Here is a 19,783-nt window from a genome sequence, read left to right as displayed (position 1 = left end):
AGTAATTAAGCAATTGTATTCTTAATATTTTTTTTTATACATCCAATAAGAACAACATAATAATGTGTAAGAATCTCGTATTACGTTTTCAGTGATTTTGAGCAAGCGAATAATTTTGTATCGCCGCATCCATAGAAAACATTTTATTTCTTCCCTACACCAAAAACAATCGAAATATTTTGAAAATTATACCGAGTCGTGTGGAAAAAAGAAAACCGTAAACATTTTATGAAAATTTCAAGCAGAGGCGTGTCTAGGACCAAAATTTAGGACAGGCCTTGTTATAATATATAAATATAATTTTAAAATGCATATTTTGGGTATACTTAAAGGTTAAAAATCAGGGTAGGCCCGGGCCTACCCGCTGGACACGACTCTGATTTCAAGTATAGTTGGTTAGGTACGGTTATTAATATTAAGAATTTTCAACATAGATTACATGAATGGTACTACATGACTGTTAATCGGTGTAATTATACAAAACCCCGAAGTCGGCAAACCGTGTACACAATAATAATAATATTATAATAATAATATATTATTATAAATTATATATTATTATTATTATATATTATTATTAATAATATTATTAATTTCCGTACGGCCCTAGAACAGGCGCTCGTCACTATATTTCTTAGGCCTTGATGTGAGAGGCGCACTCGACACGTCCCGACCGGTCTTATCGCGACATTTCAATCGTATATCGAAACGTAGTAAGTAGTCGACGTATCGTTTGTCCACAACGTCCACGTCCCAACAACCGTATAGTCGGCGGCGGCGGAGGCTGTCTGACGAGTCGGCGGCACTCGGTTGGTAACTGCAGGGTTCCGCCCGTCGCGCAGCGGTCGCTCGATTTGTAATCGTCGTCGTGGTCGATAAGGCGGAGCGTGATGTGGCGGCCGAGTGTGATAGCGCGCTACGGGAGGCGGTGGTGCTGATAATATTGTCGCCGGTCGGCGGTCGCGTACTCGCGTCATCCAAACACTCCGAGTCCGTCGTCTTGCATTATTCATTAGGCGGCTCGCGCTCCACTTTTTTTTCGTCGTCGTTTTTCCGTTTTTTTTCAGCTCCCCCCCGCACCGCGTCGTTCATAGGCCGCGGGTCGTCAGTCGTATCCGCCGCGTCGCCGGCCCATGTACACCGAGTCTACACCGTCGTCAAACAGCAGCCGAATCGTCGTCCGTCGTCCGTCGTCGTCGACGACCCACGTCCGTTACTGTCGCGCTCACTTGATCCGCGTCCATTCCCCCGTCTCGCCGCTGCAGTGCTGCACAGTCGACGGCCCGTCGACATGAATCCGTTCACCGAGCTGTTACACCGGGTCGCTCTGCTGGTCCTCACGCCGAAATGCTACGAAGTGTTCTTCTACGATTTGGATTTCTTCAACGGTAAGTGTGTTACGATAATTATCATTGTCGCCGTCGTTTGCGAACGCACTCCGAACAAAATTTCTCATCAAATTCAATGTTAAGTTTTGTGCCCGTGTCACTGCCGAACGATGTGTCTGGAGATTACACCGCGGATGTCTTCGGTTTCACACTCGTTAATAGTTTAGACTTTTATCTATTTCCATTTAGTCATCGTCGTGAAGTTGTACGATACAAAATTGTATGAACAGAATACAACTTATCAAATGTATAATTTAGTTTAGCTCGTAATAATCATTATGTTTTATAGTGCACATAATTTATAAGAATATTGTGATAAAATTAATAGTAATTACAATTATGTTTAATCCAAGTCTAGAGACCTTTTTATTTTTCACGCAGTGTTATCTAGTTGACATGGCAATTTATTTAGTCTTGGGCATATTGAGATTTAAGTTTGATAATTGCCTATTAAATATGACCTTTCTACCAAAAGTAGAAATTAACTAAGCTAAAATAACTAGAATTGCATACAATTTGATGATAAATTAATATGTAGGTACCTAGATTATTATTATTTATTTATTTAATTAACGCCTGGTAGGCTAAAATACAGAAATGTTATACAATATAAACATAGTTATGAATTATGATTTATGATAGATATGGATAAGTTAGATGTAGGTATACATATTATATACATAAGTATAATTGTTAGTAGCATTATTTATTATACCTTATACTTAGTATATAGTTAAAATTTATATTTTATAACTTCTAGGAAAAGAAGAAGAAGATAACATAATAAAATTAAAAAAAATGATCAATACCTTGTTATTTATGAAATTATTCTTATATTCTGGGTCAACACATGTAAGGTTTGATATAAGTTAAACACTTTTAACCTCCATAAATATAACTAATAAATTACCAATATTATAACGACAAATTTATTTAGGGAACACCAGAAAAGTTAAATAAATAAAAATTATTGTTTAAAAATCAAGATTCAGAAAATATTATTTTTATTTTTTTATATTAATTTGATTTGTGGCTAATGGGATAATGTTTAAAATGTTCCATACATTGTTTTAGAACTCGTTTTAGAAGGAATATCGACAGTCAGTCATATTACATATTGTCTATTACAGTTATATTTATAATATTATTTAAATTGTAATTTTTGTTTACTATATTTGAGTTGTTTTATTGATGAATAATCTTAGATTTGTTTTGTAAATACTGTGTCAGTAGTACATACCTACTATTATAATGTAATCTACATAATAATGTAGAAATCCCTCATCTTTCTCATTTATATCAACAATGTTACAATAACAATAATATTTTATTTAATGTGTGGGTGGACTTGTAAGGGCCTTAAAAATCTAACTAATTAACAATATAATTATGAAATGCTATGATATTACTTTTAAATATTAATATATAAAACTTTTTTTTCCAGGTACTTGTATAAGATCTGCTCTCAGTAAAGGTCTTGGATTTGGAATAGTTGGTGGATCTCTTTTAGGTAATAATTGTTATTCATATATGTTTTACAATATACTTTATTATATAATTTATGTTATAAATTTATATTACTTCATTTAGCCTATACGTTTATTTGTCAAGAATACACCATACCCGCATGTGTTGTCTCCTTTTTATAAGTGTGTAACATAGCAAATTTATGCTCAGTAGATTACGTTAGTTTAAAAATTAGAGTGAATTGACTTATATATATATGGTAAGAACATAATCTGTGTTTGTATGTTGGTTTTTTACGATTTTTCAGTTTTTAAGTGAGTTATGAGCATTTTTAATTTATACTATATTACATACACATCTAATAGAGCTAAACATGATCTATATTATGATCTGCTTATAAATTCGCTATACTATTCACTTATAAGACGGAGACAACACATGTAGGTATGAAAACAAGATATTTCATATGATGCATTTGTATATATAGTGGGTATGCCATAGCCCCTATTTACCTATAATTAGCAAAATATCTCCATTAAAACTGCAATAAATTATTAATGAATATTATTTATTTTTTAGTCAAACTTCCACAAGTTATCAAAGTATGGCAAAGTAAAAGTGCTGTTGGAATTAGTTTGGTAAATGTTTGCATGGATCTATTTGCGGTCACGGCAAATGTTGTATATAGCTATTCTAGTCAATTTCCATTCAGGTGATAAATTAATTCAAATTTGTTTATTTATGTATTGTGTATTGATAATTGTATTTTATTTTGTTTTACAGTTCATGGGGTGATTCATTATTCATATTATTCCAAACCCTACTAATTGTAATATTAGTTTTCTATTATAACATATCCAAGAGGGCGGCTAGTGCTTTTGCATTCATTTATTGTTCTTTATTGTTTCTTCTCGTATCTGATATTGTTCCAAATTCCTTCCTTTGGAATGCACAATTTATCAGCATACCTTTAATGTTTTATGGCAAGGTAAATATGAAATATACTTAAATATAATTAATATTTTAATTAAATTTAAATTAAATATTATTATGTTTTTTTACCTATAGATGACTCAAGGTTATGTGAATTATCAAAATAAAAGCACAGGGCAATTATCAATGGCTACGTGTATTCTTTTATTTTTGGGATCATCTGTACGAGTATTCACGTCTATACAAGAAACTGGAGATAGCCTTTTAATTTGGAGTTTTGCTTTGGCATCTTTTGCCAACTTTATAATTGTTACTCAATTTTACTGCTATAAATCAGGGTCACCTGTTAAAACTAAAAAAAAAACAAAAAAAAGTAAAAGATCATAAATAACTTAATTAACAGGCATGCCATTTGTATTTAACAATCACTTGTTTACAAAATAAAATAGTGTTGTAGTAGATAACCAGGTTATTGTCCAGTTTTTTTAGTAAATCTTTTTATAATAACTTAGGTGATTTCCATATATTTCTTATATTGTTTCTAAATCTATTTCGATAAATTCCATTAATGTTTCAGTAAATTCTGATCAAAATTAATTTAAGATAGAAAATTAATAACTTACTATTCATTATAATTCGTATTTTGTAAGGAAGTATTTGTAAAATTTTAATTTATTCCTTAAAACCAAGTCACAGTTTTTAATTTAATTCATGTGATAAAATAATTAAAATCCAATAAATATTTTATTGAAATTTATTCTAAGTGCATTTGAAAAATTAAACCAATTAATTGAAAATAAGATTTCCTTTTGTTTAAATTATTCAATTTTATAATATCTCCATGATTGTAATTTAATTTTAATGTATAGAGTACAAAATGGTTTATTAAAGTTATTTCTTATACCTAATGGGTATTAAATGTTTGGGGAGAGGATGTATGTTTTAGGCAGAGAATTAATTTAACTAACCCGTCGTTGGTGTTGCTATGAGTATTTCGCTCACAAAATTACCATTTTTAGAACTACTTGTTTATATTTCATTCGATTTTGAATTCTCCATTGAGTTATTTACAAAAATGATTATGGAAAAACATTAAATGTTATAAATAAACTAACAAAGTTATTAAGTCCAATGTTGCTGTATACGTATAAATACCGTGTATTATGTTGGAGTTGGGCTCGCTGCAGTGGCCGCACGTCACAGATTTATTTTATCATATTATCTTGATATTTTATTATGTTATTATGTAATTCTATTATTATACTTTAGCACAGTGGTGGCCAAACTTTTTTTACCTCTGGCCCTAAAAACAACTTTTTTTTTACCGCGGGCCATAACATTTTTTTTTTTACATTAAGTCATCAGAATTTTAGGTATAGGTATATAATTTTATATTTAACGACGTTTTTATTGTAATTAATAATTTTAATGACTTTATTTAATACTTAACTTAATAATTACTACTAATGAAAGAAAATTAAATCAGCTTACATTTCAAAAAAAATTTATACGGTAATGCTATTTATATTATTAAATGACACTGTAACAACAAAAACGCTACGATATGGCGATACGGAGTTAAATATGAATAATGTATACTGTATTTTTAATTTTATTTTTACGTAAATGTAAAATATTATATTATACTTCTTTTGCGGGCCAGATATTAAATGATGGCGGGCCGTAGTTTGGCCACCACTGCTTTAGTAGTTCAATATTGATATTAGTCAATAATGCGGTATATTAATTTGTACACCCACACGTGTATTTTAATAAGAGAGCGAAATGCTGACATGACACCAAGGTTGTTAAAATTTTTACTACACCAACGATGGGTTAAATATTTTATCTTCTTTTATAATAATATTTATAATCAAATTTTTACTCACTGATTTTTTTTTTTATTTATACCATTTTTCATCAGCTTAAAGAAATGTACATTTGTATCACTTTATTAAAACTTAAAACAAATTGAATTATAATTTCATATTATTATTGGAACATTAAAAATTTTATTTTTACGAGTCTTAAATAATTTTTTTAGCCCTATGAAAGAAGTACAATGGATATTCCATTTAACATATTATAATTATATAGTTATTGAATAAAATGGATCTATTAAAATTCCAAAGTTTTGACTAATAATTGTTCATAACTAATTATAATTTTTTAATTGAGTTATTAATAGCAACCAAAGTAAAATAATTGAAGCATTATAATATTACCCAAAGACTGGTAAACATAAGATAATCTTTGATTTTGATTTATGTGTAGTGTATTTTATGTAAATTTTAGTTTCAAAAATATTTTTAATGTTTATAAATTAGTCATAACTATTATTCAATATGTTAGATATTGTTCATAATAATATTAATAAAGTAATAATTTATTTCAACCAAGTATGTAATTTGAATTATTGTAATGGTTTTGTAATCTATTAAAAAAAAAAAAAAATGTACATGTATAAATTATATAAATTAAAGAATACTTCTTTTCTAATTAATTATGTATTTTGGTTGTTAACAACAGAATATTTTGATGTTGTAATATTTTATCTTTAACAAAATATTAATAGAGAGTATTAAGACTTAAAAGATGTTCCACGGTTTAAAAATTCATAATATATAATATTAACATAGGCGTGCACACAGGGGCAATAGAGGCAGTATATTAAGCTGTTCCTGTACTTTCTTTGGGGCTACCACGGCCGGAAAATATTGAATAATGTTTTATTTACAACACTTTAAGTATGCACCTATTTGATTTTTTTTTTTTTATAAAAAAATATCTTCAGCACCTGAAGATTCAGAGTATAAATATTTTTAAAATATTATATATTGTATAATTATTAATGTTTGCTTATTTTATTATTTCATAAATAATAAATATCAATAATAGGCTTGTGGAAAAGGTACACCTTAGTAACTTGCTGTACAATTTTTTATTCAAAAAACGAATAACCAATATAACTTTAATTTTGATACACAATAGTAAAAAAAAAATAAAATTATGGGCCGGTTTTAATGATGTTGAACTTGGAGATTGGGCTTAATTTATCTCTTGCTTTCCCTGAAACCGGAGTCACCTATGGATATCATTCTCAATATTGTGAAAAACTACTTATACAGAATACCTTAGACTCTGTATTTTGTACATTTTTATTTTTATATATTATAGTACCTAAAAAATAGTTATTATAATTTATAAATGATAAGTCTTCATCTCAGAATATTATATGATATGATGTCTAGGAAATAATTAAATTCTCAGTTGAGATAAATAAATAAATTTTATATTGTATCTTAATGTTAAGATAACATTGTATTATTATTCATATTTTATCGATGTATATTTAAATTTTAAAAAGTACCTACGAACAGTTACAATTTTTTTGACAATTGAGACCCACTTGTTATATCATAAAATTATAGTATTAATATTTCTTATCTTTTTGAAAATTAAATGATATTCCTCGTAATAAACTAATAAGTAAAGAATGGATTTTACATAATATAATGTATGTTCATATTTTCATAAGCAATTACATACAGTAAATAAATTTTCATAGAGCATAAATAATTAAACAATATTAAAAATTTTTATTTGATATAATTTTGCATATTTCAGATATATTTAACCTCCAACACAAAAATTGGAAATAATTTAAAGAATAATATATTTACATACATCATTATTAGTTGGTAGGTACCTAATTTATTATATACTGTTTTATTCTCTTTTATATTTTTATTTACTTTATCTAACATTATCGTAGTATAGTACGTAACCTACTTTTTTTTTTTTTTTTGTGGAATTTTTATTTAATATTATAGTATAATAAGAATTTATTAATGCTAGTCAGCTTTTTACAAAATAATAGATAGATAGTAATACAAGATATTATAAGTAAGTATTGTTTACATATAGGATTAACTTAAATAATTATTAATCAACTTTACATACTGCTCCACAGTAGTTCAAAAATGAAAAAACTTGTAAAATTATTTTTTTTTTATCTTAAAATACTCAAATTATAATAGTAAAAATGATTTTTTATATAATCAAAGGCATTTTAACTAATGGATGAATTTTAATAAACTATTTCTTCTTTTCATATAAGTAGTTTTGACAAACAATCTTGTACACATGATGTACCTCACTATGAAATTATGTTTTGCTATATTACATAAATAGTTTTTTTATACATAACCTTGTAATTAAATAATTATGATAGATGATGTATTATTTAAATTTGTGTACTCTTTCAAAAAAAATTAATACATTTTTTCATAGATTAACATCGTGATACTTATAGTCAACACTGAAATAAAACACAATCAATTGATTGAAAAATCATCATTAATAGCCCATATTTGAAATTTGCAAATTTCCTTCGAGTGAGAATTTGAAGTTTGAAAATCAAATATTTTACTGCATAACATTTATTTGTTTATTTTTGTTATAATGGTTTTTCCACAAATAATAAAAAATCAAAACCATGAATATATTTTACACACAAAGAAAAAAATTGTATAGAATTATGTTATAAATATTCTTAAATAGATTCAAATAATCATTAAGTACAAAATAAAATAGAAAATATAAAGCAATTCTTAAATATGTCATACTTTAAAATGTATGTACTCACATATACTACAACATGAAAAAAATTCAGGAATGAATAATTGAAATTTATTACACAGTAAGATAGACGATGAATCTAGGTACATACATGCATATATTTAATTTACTTCTTATTATTTAAGTAGGCTTATAAATAAGTAATTAAACTATGAAATAAAATATAGCTAATAATTGATGAAATTTAATAAATTGTTAAGATACTATTAATTAGTATGACATAGATCATTTTAAAGGATTTTGTGAAAACTATAATAGTTTCAAAAATAGTTAATCAACTGTTTTGAATATCTCTATACCAGCGTTTCTTAAACTGTGTTCCGCGGAACCCTAGGGTTCCGCGAAGATCATTTCAGGGTTCCGCCAAACTAAAGTGCTTTTTTTCAAAATGTTCAAAAATCTTACTAAAGATTAACGACTAGCAGGAAAAAACGTTTTACGCGTTACAACTATTGAAACAAAGTACAGAGTCTAACTATCGAGCGGTAATAACTTATTGTTGAAAGTTTAATATAAGTAGCTAAAAATCTAAACAAACGTACGGGTTCCACGATTAAAGTGAATATAAAAAAGGGTTCCATGAATAAAAAAGTTTAAGAAACGCTGCTCTATACTAATTGGTCTCCTTACTAACGTACAACATAGCAAATTTGTGTTCAGCAAAATATATATTATGCTATTAACTATAACTTATTTCAAATCAATTTACCTATTATAAAAATTCAAGATAAGTAAAGAATATTATCTAGGGCATCCAAGATTTTATTTATATTTTTGTTTTAAGTGAATTATAGCTATGTAAAATATTAAAACTTTAAAATTTTCATTACTTACTTTGAAAATACCAATAAAAGTCTTTATTGGATGCTTTAAATAATATTCTTTTATAATAAAATAATAATCTTAATAACGTTTTATAATTTAGTAAAGTGACTAATATTAAAGCATAAAATGGATTTTGTTGAACATAAATTTGGTATAATGTACATTAGTAAGACAACAATAAAAATAGTAATAATAATAATAATAATAATAATAATAATAATAATAATAATAATAATAAAAATAAAAAAAATCTAAAATATTTAAAACTGTATAAAAATAATACAATTAATTCAGTAGGACATAACACGGAATTATTTTTCTTTCTTTTTTGATTATATGTTTTGTTTTAGATACTGTTTGTGGATCTTAGAAAATTCTACTCGTATTATCATTCTTTCTTCAACATAGGTTCGAATTGCAGCCTTAAATTTTTTTTCAACTGACATTCTTGACAAAATTTTTTTTGTTAATTTAGCAACCAATTTTGAATCTTTAAACATTTTGCATTTTGTAAATTTATTAAATAAATGTTCTACTCGAAAAATGATTTTTTTAAAATCATAACTTGGAACCATTACTTCATTATTGGATAAGTGGATCATCGATGAAAACATTCTTTTTTGTTCAGATGAATTTGAATTATTCAACACTTCTATATGCCCAATTTCAGGAATTTTGGACTTATATTTTAGAGCCACCATACTTGCCAAATACTCAATTGCTTCAAGTTCTATTTCATTTTCATTTTTATCTATATTTGTGGTTATAAATTCATTTTCACTCATAAGATCTGAGTCACTCTTCTGAGTTACTCCACTGTTTTTTTTCTTATTGTCTTTATCATTTAAACTTATGTTGAGCGATTTAAATGTCTGAGAAAACATATATTCTTCATGGTTATTATCTATTATATTGGATTCATCATGAACAATGCCTAAAATAATCATTTTTAATTTTTTTACAGCATTGAATGATGATGGGTCATCTATTGAAGATAACTGTTGTAATACATTTTCTAGAGGATCCTTATTAATATTGGCTGTCAATAAATAATCTAGTCCATTTTCTTCTGAAATTTGAAGAAGCTGTTTAAGTCCATTAATGTGCATAAGAATGCCTTTTTGAAAAATTTGTAGATTTTTAAAATTGTTTCCTTTACATCTCATTGAATTTATAGTATTGTAAACTTTATTCAAAAGCTTGTTTTGTTTATATGAAAACAACCCAAATGGGGATTTGAATTCATTATTATCATGTTTTTCAGAAACATTAACTAAATCAAACCAATTACTAATTAATTTGATAAAATCAGCTGTACTATGTAACAATTGAAAATCCTCGATAGGACCACAATGTAGGAGTGATGTAGCTGTACAATGTGATAAAAGTTCTTTTGCTAGTTTAATATTTTTTTGTGGTGGCCCTTCAAACATCAAATGTTCTTCTTTTAGTTTTACACAATGACATACTTCGGATGGTGCTTTGGTTATTAATTCTTCTAGTGGCTTTTTATTTATTTCTGCTCCATTTAAACAAAAACCAGTGCCTAAGAACCAGTTCCGTGTAAGCTCTAATAAATGAGATGAATCGGGAATATACACTATTTTTCGTCCGTTAGGAGTAAAAAAAGTGGGATTTGTATAAGTTATTTTTAATTGATCCCACAATTCCACATTTTTGATACCACAATTAGTAACACAACATATAACCTTAAAACCTATATCGTCCAGTTTATCAATAATATCACATAAAACATCTTTAGTAATACTTTCATTAACATTAAAAAATATTGGTTGCTTCCATTTTGATGTAATGCTTTGAGCCATAACTACCTGCATTTGGTCATATGAACTAACTAATTTATCATTAAGTGCATCATACTCGGTTTTATTGCAGATTTTTACTTCATCAAACATAAGCACCGTGAGTTTATCAATATTATCAAGCTTATCACTATTCAATTTCATTATTTCAAGTACGTCTTTAATAAGACCAGTTTTCATGTCTAATGATTTGGCCCATTGCCGAAAAGCTAAATGTTCTGAAAAAATATAAATAATTATGAAATAAAAAATAAGCTAAAATTAAAAAAAAAAATGACTTACCGGGAAGATTATAATGCAGCTCTTCTTTTATATATGCAAATGCTTTCTCACTATGGTATAATAGTCCAAAACAGTTGATTAATTCATCTCTAGACCAGTATTTTTTCATCTTTTTTTTTTTTTTTTCTTTTTTTTTTAAATGTCTGTTTTCAGCTTTTAATATATTGCATTCATTGAGGGTATCTTTATACAGCTTTATATAATCAGAATGGTCAATTGTATTTTCGTTGTACGAATCGGTTGGTGATGCTGGTGAAAATGCATTTACAGATCCTGGAGAAATACTTGGTGGAAATGGTTTAGCCAATGCATCGCGGACCTTAGAAAAATAAAGTAATTATAGTTTTCAAAAGAATATTTGATTATATTTTTAATGTGTTTTTATCACATGACAGATAAATAGTGCTAAGATTCATTTGAATAATTATTAATACATTTTGAAAAAACATAATATGTAGACACCTAAATTTAAAAAAAAAAGTTAATAGGTAATGCGATTTGGTAAATATATGATTCATGTGATAAGATTTAAAAATAACTTTATTTAGAAATACATATTTTGTTTTAATATTCATGTTATTTTTTGAATAACATGGATCAGTGGCGTGTGGTTAAGGCAAGTGAGGAAAGTATCGCATGCCCGTTAAAAAAGGAAGAAAAATAAATTTATTTAATTCATTATATCAATAAGCAATACAATATAAGTTTTTTATTTTAGATATAATAGGTATACTTATCAGTAATTATACTTCATTATCTATATTATAATTTTATAGTAATTGGTAAGAAAATTAATAAATTAAGTTCATATAGGTATGAAATATATTGACAGAAGCGCTTTGGATTTTGATTACCTGACTTGTATCTAGTATAGTAGGTATGGCCGAGTGAGGTAGGGTGGGGTAACCAGGATTTTACACAACAGTTGAAAGTGCTACAATCGTTTAAATACTTTTTTTGGTATCAAACTTTCGATAATTGGTTATTTTTTTAATCACAATATAATAATTTTAAAATGGATTTATAATAATTTATTAATAAAAACAAAAAACAATTTATATTTTTATGATTAAGTTACCAATGAATTTTAAAAAAAGATAGTGAATGGATTTTATTTATAAATAGCTAAATAAATACTAAACATTATAAAATCTTCTTTTTTTTGGCGCTTACACTTTTTTCAATACCACCGCACACTGCTGACATGAATATGTTATAATGTTGTTTTAAATATATAATCAGTGTCGGCGCTAGATTTTTCGCTGCCCTGTGCCAAACTGTCAATTACCTATAATATGCTGCTCTTACATAATTTATATATTTTTATTTATTAACAATGCCGCGCCTAAAATTTTAAAAAAATTTGCCGCCCTGTGCAGTCGCATATGCCTTCCGCCGGCACTGTATGTTATATATTTTATTTCATATTTTAACTTTTTAATGCATCTATTTACATTAATGTAAGCAATTTTCAATACATTTATCCTACCTCTATTGAATGATACTAATATAATATCCTAAAAAGAGGTGATAAGAGAACAAAATTTAATAGCAATTTTATTTTTACTAAGACTCTAAAATAATTTATAAATTATTACTTACAAGTTGGACTGTCTCAGCATCTCTATTACTGGTACATTTGTTGGGCGTTTTCGATTTCCTTGATAATCTTAATGATGGAACAATGTTTTGTTTTAAGTGTCGATGACTAGGAACATATCCTAAACATTTTCATTGTTATTTTGTAAGGTAATTATTAACCATATTATAATCTGGGTATAAGTTAAAAAAAAATACAACAATTACCAGATAACTTTGCTTTCACATCATTGACAAAATCATTTGGAGAAAAATGCTTAGAACAAATATATGATGATTGAGGATTCCATTTACCATTTATTTCACATTTCTTAGCCCAGAATTTTTGTAGTTTTAAATCTTTGGGAAACCTGTAGGTAGAGTATAGACACATACAATGTATATAATTTTACGTTTGTAATTGTACGTAAGACGTTCTAATTAATATCGACGTATAAAACCTTGTAGGTAACATAAAAATATTTACCTGTGAAACGATACGTTATATCCTTCTTGTATTGCATTGCCGGAATTTTCTTGGCAACTCGGAACAGCACAAGACAACATCTCAATGTCTATAAATCTCAAACCGTTTATACTATTAAATAATAATAATATATAGATAGGTACTATAAATAGTATAAACTCTGTACTTGGTACAATAACAATTAATGAAAAATTAAATGAATAATATTTAAATTTAACAAGAATACACGGCAGATTGAATAAAACTCAAAAGAACAAAGTAAAAGTAAATAAAAACTAGGTATTCGCAATAGGCGGACGTCAAAACATGAACATTTTAAGCCGTCTGGAGAACAACAATGTTTTGTTTACATATTATGACAGTGTGGGTCGTGTGGCCCTAAGCGTCATTCCCACTCGTACGTTTTGATAATTTCGACGGCAACCCCATTTTATCTGGTAAACATTCAACCCTGATTTCGGTCACATCCAAGGATAACCGTGATAACCGTGCCGCGTGATACGGTTACAGATTTATATAGGTTTATATAGTATGAAAATGTAATATAAATATTGAATAATATGATAAATACGCCGGCGTACTACGTAAGTAATAAAATGTCGGTACTTAACAACAAGTTGAATATAATACAATATATATAAAGTATATATATATATATATATAGTGGTTAATATCATAATATATATTCAACTTTACACGAAACGACTTGCAAAGTGACCACCTCTACTGCCTAGCGAGAACCCGGTGTCCCGGTCTAAATTTAATCTTAGTTACCTATTTGTGTTTAAACGCGATTTTAAAGTAATTTTTACAGATTTGGTACCTCCCGAACATAACATTAACATAACTTTGAATAATTTAAAAATACAGAATCCCGCGACAATGTGTATGACAGGCGGATACGATGCGTCAGTGTATGACGAATACAAGTAAATAACTTAGTACTCGCAATAGTACGTAAGTAATACGCGATTAGGGCCGTCGTCCCGAAAGATAAATCATAGGAGCGGGGAAGGAGGCTAGATTTATCAATTATTATTATGTTACCAAAATTCTTTTAGTGTATAGGACCTTAGTTCTTAGGAAATATGTTAAGTTTTCTTATGCGTATTTGTTTAATTCGTATAAAATATATGACGTAATATATTTAGTCAAAATAATTTTTTTTTTTAATATCTTTATGAATTCATCAAATAACATAAAAATCTAATTTTTATAAAAGCATATGATAAGATTGTTAAAAAAACACTTCTTGCTGGTAAATGGTTAATGCTATGGGTTATAATATAATAGATAGTTAGGTAGTTAATAAACTTCAAACAATTAAATAAATAATAAATATATTAACAAATTATATTTTTATTCTACGCTGTTTCAACATTGCTCACTATTTAGACATTTATATAAGATCTAAGTTATCTAAGATTCCCTTTTCAGTATTTAATTCATTTAATTCATCAATAATTAATTTAATCATTCATTGCTATGTAGAAGACATTAGATAATTTTTAATTAATTAATAATTTTAGTCTACTGAATACCTTTTCATTGGTTGCAACAGTAAAAGCCAAACGATAAAGTATAGATATATGACAATGGTAAAATATTTTTAACTTATTCCGATTCTTACATAATTTCATTTAGAGATTTAATTGAATTACAATTGTCTTTATTGCACATTCTAAAAAGTACTTCAAATTCTGATTGAACTGTATCAAGGTCAGATATTTTTGATCTAGGTAATACTTGATTGAGAAAATATTAAAAATGAACCTTGTAAGTTCTGTAGTGATAAGTTTGAAACATTTAATGGTTGTTTAAAAATTTCAAAAAGTGGTTGAATTGCATTTTTAAAAATTGTTTTATTCTAAATTAATTTGTATATCCAGGATATTTTTAAATTCTTTCCTATAAAATAGCTTCATTGTAAATTCTACTTGGTTGTTTGTATTTTTATCTAACTGATTTGGAGCTTTTCTTGTTCAAATGTGAGTTTTAAAGTGTAACATAGAACCTATTTTGAATATTCTAGCAAATAAAGATGCACTTTCAATAAGTTTGTTCGTGGAGTTTGTACCAGAGTTTATGTCTTCTAAACTTTTGATTGATGTATCAATTAAATGAGTTGTATTGACAAGATTTAAATGTTTAGTTTCATGAATTTCTGTTAATATTTTTAATTTGTGCATAATATTTTTTATGAAAGACAATGATACCTACCAAAAAATCAAAAGAAAGAGTTTTTTTCTGAATTCTAAAGCTTTTGTTCTGGTATTTCTATTAAACACATTAATTCATAATTGATAAGCAAATTTCCTATAAACATTTCGATATTGCTTCTAACGAAACCATACTGCTTTAATTGACTCTGAGCCGTCTAACGTGTTTTTGATAAATTTCTCAAACCTAGTGTTTTCAATTTCACTCATGTGAATATTAAGTAAATCATATAGTTTAGTGCTCGAAGAAAAAAAAACAAATTTATCTTCTAAAGTTATGATGTCAATCATATTACTATTTATGATGCAGTGGTGGCTTGAGTTTTCAAAACTCAAGAAGCAAGTTTCAAGACAACTCACCCACCCACTCACCAACTAAATTTACTAAGACCAATGTAATATTTTTAGGTTTTTTTGTAGCTAAATTTTTCATTAACTTTTACATTTTATGATATAGATACCATTATTTATTACTTGAATGATCAATCTTCTGTTATGAATTATGAATAAACCTGTTCAATTTTAAACTTTTTTTTCCCTCATTTTTGGGGCAGTAGCAGCCGCTCCTAGTATACTTATAACAAGCTGCCCCTGATATAATGTTAAGTGCCTGACAGGGAACAAGGAACAAATGGTATTTTGTGACTAACAATTTTGGAGAGTTGTGCTTGTGCAATGTATATCATTTTGTGCACCTGACATGTTGCTAGCAAAATCATAAGATTGAAAGACTCAACTATTTTTTTCTAAAATATGTATGATCTGTTCAGCTGTTTCTAGGCCAGTTTTATCTCTAACTTATGACATTTCTAAAAGTATTTCAGTGGCTTAACCATTGTCATTAACATATCAAACACATGTTGATCTTGATTAGATATGTTAGAAGTTGTATCAGCCATTACAGAAAAAATATATACTTTTTGTACTTCTTGAAGTATACACTTTCTTGTTACACCAGCTAAAATATCAATGTATTGGATGAATTTGAAATGGAAGTCCTGTCTAGATAATGTATGGGTTGTATCAATTAAAATAGTTATAATTTGCTTATTACTTTTTTTTCCTGGTTTATCTTTAAAGTGTCCTGTAATGCTGCGATGAGATAAACTGGAAAAGCGTTGTTGAAGTTTCCCTAATTTTTTTGTACCTTGACTTTTTATTTTATGCCACTGATTTACTCATTTACTTATCCAAGCTAAATCTGATGATTGTCTACCATTTTCTTATAGAAATAGTATGCAGGTAAAGCACTAAGCTGCATTTGTAATTCCACTTTATTCTAATTAAGGATATTTACAATACCATTTCGGATTGAAATCATTTTGTTATAATTAGTTTATGTTAGGGTTGACAGAAAATTTAGAAAGTTTAAGCTAATTCAGTTCCAAGTTAATTAAATATCGTCTTTGAGGTGATGTACATACAGGGACTAGTTTTTCAGGACCATGACTAATAATATCACCAAAAGCATTATTTTTATTTTTAACTATGTTATTTTTGCTATAACTATTTTTTTGAATTTATTAAAAATTGTATTACTTTATCTTTTGTTGTGCTGATAACTTGTATACTTTTCAAAATAAAAAAAAATAAATTTAAGTTAGTATCACTTTTTACTTTTGATTATAATTAATAACATACTGCATAAATTAAAATCATTGATGAAATTTTCTAACTGACCAGCATACAATATCCGGGATAGTTTATTTTTATTATTAAGGTTGTTTTCTGAATCACTTTAGTAGTTGTCAATGTTGTCATTCTTCTTTTTTAATAAATAAGGTTCTTCCATTGTGGATAAATGGATAATTGAAGAAACTAAAAAAAAAATATGTTGACATACTTTATTATACCTATTACTGAAATAATTTGAATTGATAAATGTTACTTAATAGACATATCATAAATTATATAATTTATATACAGGTTAATTCACAAAAGATGCTCACTAGATACATTTTTTCTTCAATAATGCAGTTATTCAAATATTAGGTACCTTGTACCTATATAGATAAAATCTACATCTCTTAAATTGTATATTAATTAGTGAAATAGTGAATCACTCTATTTATTTTTGATAAAATACTAACATTGATATTCTCTTTAATTTTTTAGAATTAGTTTTTATATTTATTTCCAAATTACTGACATTATTTGCAACTGTTATATTTGATATTTTTATTTGATCATCTGGTTCATTTTCAAACTTTTAAATAGATTAATACAATTATAATTTATTTATTACCTTGGTTGATAATTAATAATAATTAATGTTACTTCAATGTTCTCTTAATCTGAATCATCAAAAATCTCAATGTTCAATATACCTAATACCAGTAAAATTTGATTTAAAATTATTATTGACACCTTAACATCTTGTGTTTGAATTGGAATTTGTATTTCAGGAATTAACACAGATAGAGATATTTCAAAACACTAATAAACCAAACACCAATATATATCAACAACATATAACAAATATATATTTCATATTTTATAATATGTATATAAGATATCTTAATTTATATATTAAAAATAGATAAATATTTAAAAGATTTAATAACCTGATTAGAATCAATATAAGCTTCACATAATGATGATGAAATGGCCTGCTGCAATGGCTTTTATTCAACTGTCTGTGTTTTTGATTTAAATGTCTACAAAAATTAAATAAAGTACATCAAATTTACTTTACTATTATCATTAACACAATTATAAATATCTATTATGTACCTTGCTATATGGTTTTAATTTATTTAAGAAATTATAAATTATTAAAAAAAATTATTAACAATACAATTAAAATAAACCAATGACCTTAAATAACCTAACCTAACCTAATGATTATTGTTTAGTCAAAACTTTTTTTTGTTGTTGTTGTAAACATAATTCTATGTAATTCCTAATTTATAACTATTAGAAGCGCAAAATGTTTGACTATAACGTATTTACCATGATGTACATTAATTTCATGTTCTTTTTAAAATCATTGTAAAAAATCGACCCACACGTTAAAACGTTCCAGCTTAATCGTTTTCTTTTGTTCTGGCACTTAACTATGTAAGAAATTTTTCCGAGTAAAAAAATAAACTTAAAATTATAAACAATAGAAACGAAAAACGTCAGGTCGGCAATTGGTCTTCGCAGTTTTCACAGAGGAATAATGAATTAGTGAGTAATACAATTTCCAGTTACAATAATTGAATAATCACAAATAAAACATTAGTTTTATTTTTGTTTTTGTTTATAAATTATAAATAATAACAACTGTGGTCTGTATATTACATCGACAACAAGTTACAGCTGCAAGCTATTTATTGTGTAATACAGTATACACTATCAATAATGTAATAATAGTAATAATACCTTGGGCAATGACTAACGAGTATTGTCCATTTGTCATATGATCATATTATAAAAATAAATAAAATCTAACAACATAGCATAGAAATATCGCCGTAATTTGGATTACTTATTACAAAAATAAATGTAAAATCATTTGAAAAATGACTGTAATTTTAAATTGTTACGAAATTGAAATTACTTTTAATCCCTCTATTTTAGGTTTGTTGGATATTATGATATTAAGACTACTTTAAATACAAAAAATCTGGGGAGGTAGTCTCCTCTTCCCGTCGGAACGGCCCTGTATGCAATAGCACGGGCGACGTACTGGGGGTTGTAATCAAGCTTATAAACTATTTACAATAGTATTTGTGTAGATAATAACATTTTAAAAATATTTTGATTTCTTTTGAGCTATATTTAAAGAATGAGAAACTTGCTTATTTTTTAAAAAAATTGTTTTTAATTATTTTCGATTAAAACTATTTGCTCTGTCCTAAGCTTAAAATTTAATACAATTCGTAGTTAATAATGTTATTTATAAGTTTTTCAAATGCCAGTTAAACTTGACATAGTCATAATATTTATATTAATGTTTAATATTAGGATTTTGTCAAAATTGCGAAAATTCGCTATTTATTTTATAGTTATAAATTTATAAATGTTTTTTTTTTTTTTTGGTATCTCAGATTTGAAAATTTAATATAAGATATTTTTTTGAGGTTTATTTTTATACAATAAAACAATTACCTAATCTTTTATGACTCTTTGAAGTTAAAATATTTATGATTTCAA

At 26.7% G+C, this 19,783-nt stretch overlaps 1 protein-coding gene and 1 long non-coding RNA gene across 3 annotated transcripts; one reads left to right on the top strand and one right to left on the bottom strand.

The window, feature by feature from the left end:
- Positions 1 to 917: 917 nt before the first annotated feature.
- On the top strand, positions 918 to 5,814 carry LOC114127910 (mannose-P-dolichol utilization defect 1 protein homolog). The gene is made up of 5 exons (XM_027992273.2): positions 918 to 1,388; positions 2,833 to 2,898; positions 3,435 to 3,567; positions 3,639 to 3,843; positions 3,924 to 5,814. The coding sequence occupies exons 1-5, from the start codon at positions 1,292 to 1,294 to the stop codon at positions 4,173 to 4,175; spliced, it is 753 nt and encodes a 250-aa protein (XP_027848074.1). The 5' UTR covers positions 918 to 1,291; the 3' UTR covers positions 4,176 to 5,814.
- Positions 5,815 to 17,302: 11,488 nt separating this feature from the next.
- On the bottom strand, positions 17,303 to 18,857 carry LOC126552162 (uncharacterized). 2 transcript variants are annotated; one of them, XR_007605999.1, is made up of 3 exons: positions 18,596 to 18,857; positions 18,208 to 18,300; positions 17,303 to 17,461 (listed from the first exon to the last, which is right to left on the bottom strand). It is a non-coding gene; the product is annotated as an uncharacterized LOC126552162 (long non-coding RNA). The 2 variants fall into 2 exon arrangements; XR_007606000.1 differs by lacking the exon at positions 17,303 to 17,461 and adding an exon at positions 17,933 to 18,079.
- Positions 18,858 to 19,783: the final 926 nt, after the last annotated feature.

Source organism: Aphis gossypii, chromosome X (genome assembly GCF_020184175.1).
Source record: "Aphis gossypii isolate Hap1 chromosome X, ASM2018417v2, whole genome shotgun sequence".
Taxonomy (NCBI): domain Eukaryota; kingdom Metazoa; phylum Arthropoda; class Insecta; order Hemiptera; family Aphididae; genus Aphis; species Aphis gossypii.
The sequence above is the reverse complement of the archived record's forward strand: the minus strand, read 5'-3'. Positions and strand labels throughout refer to the sequence as shown.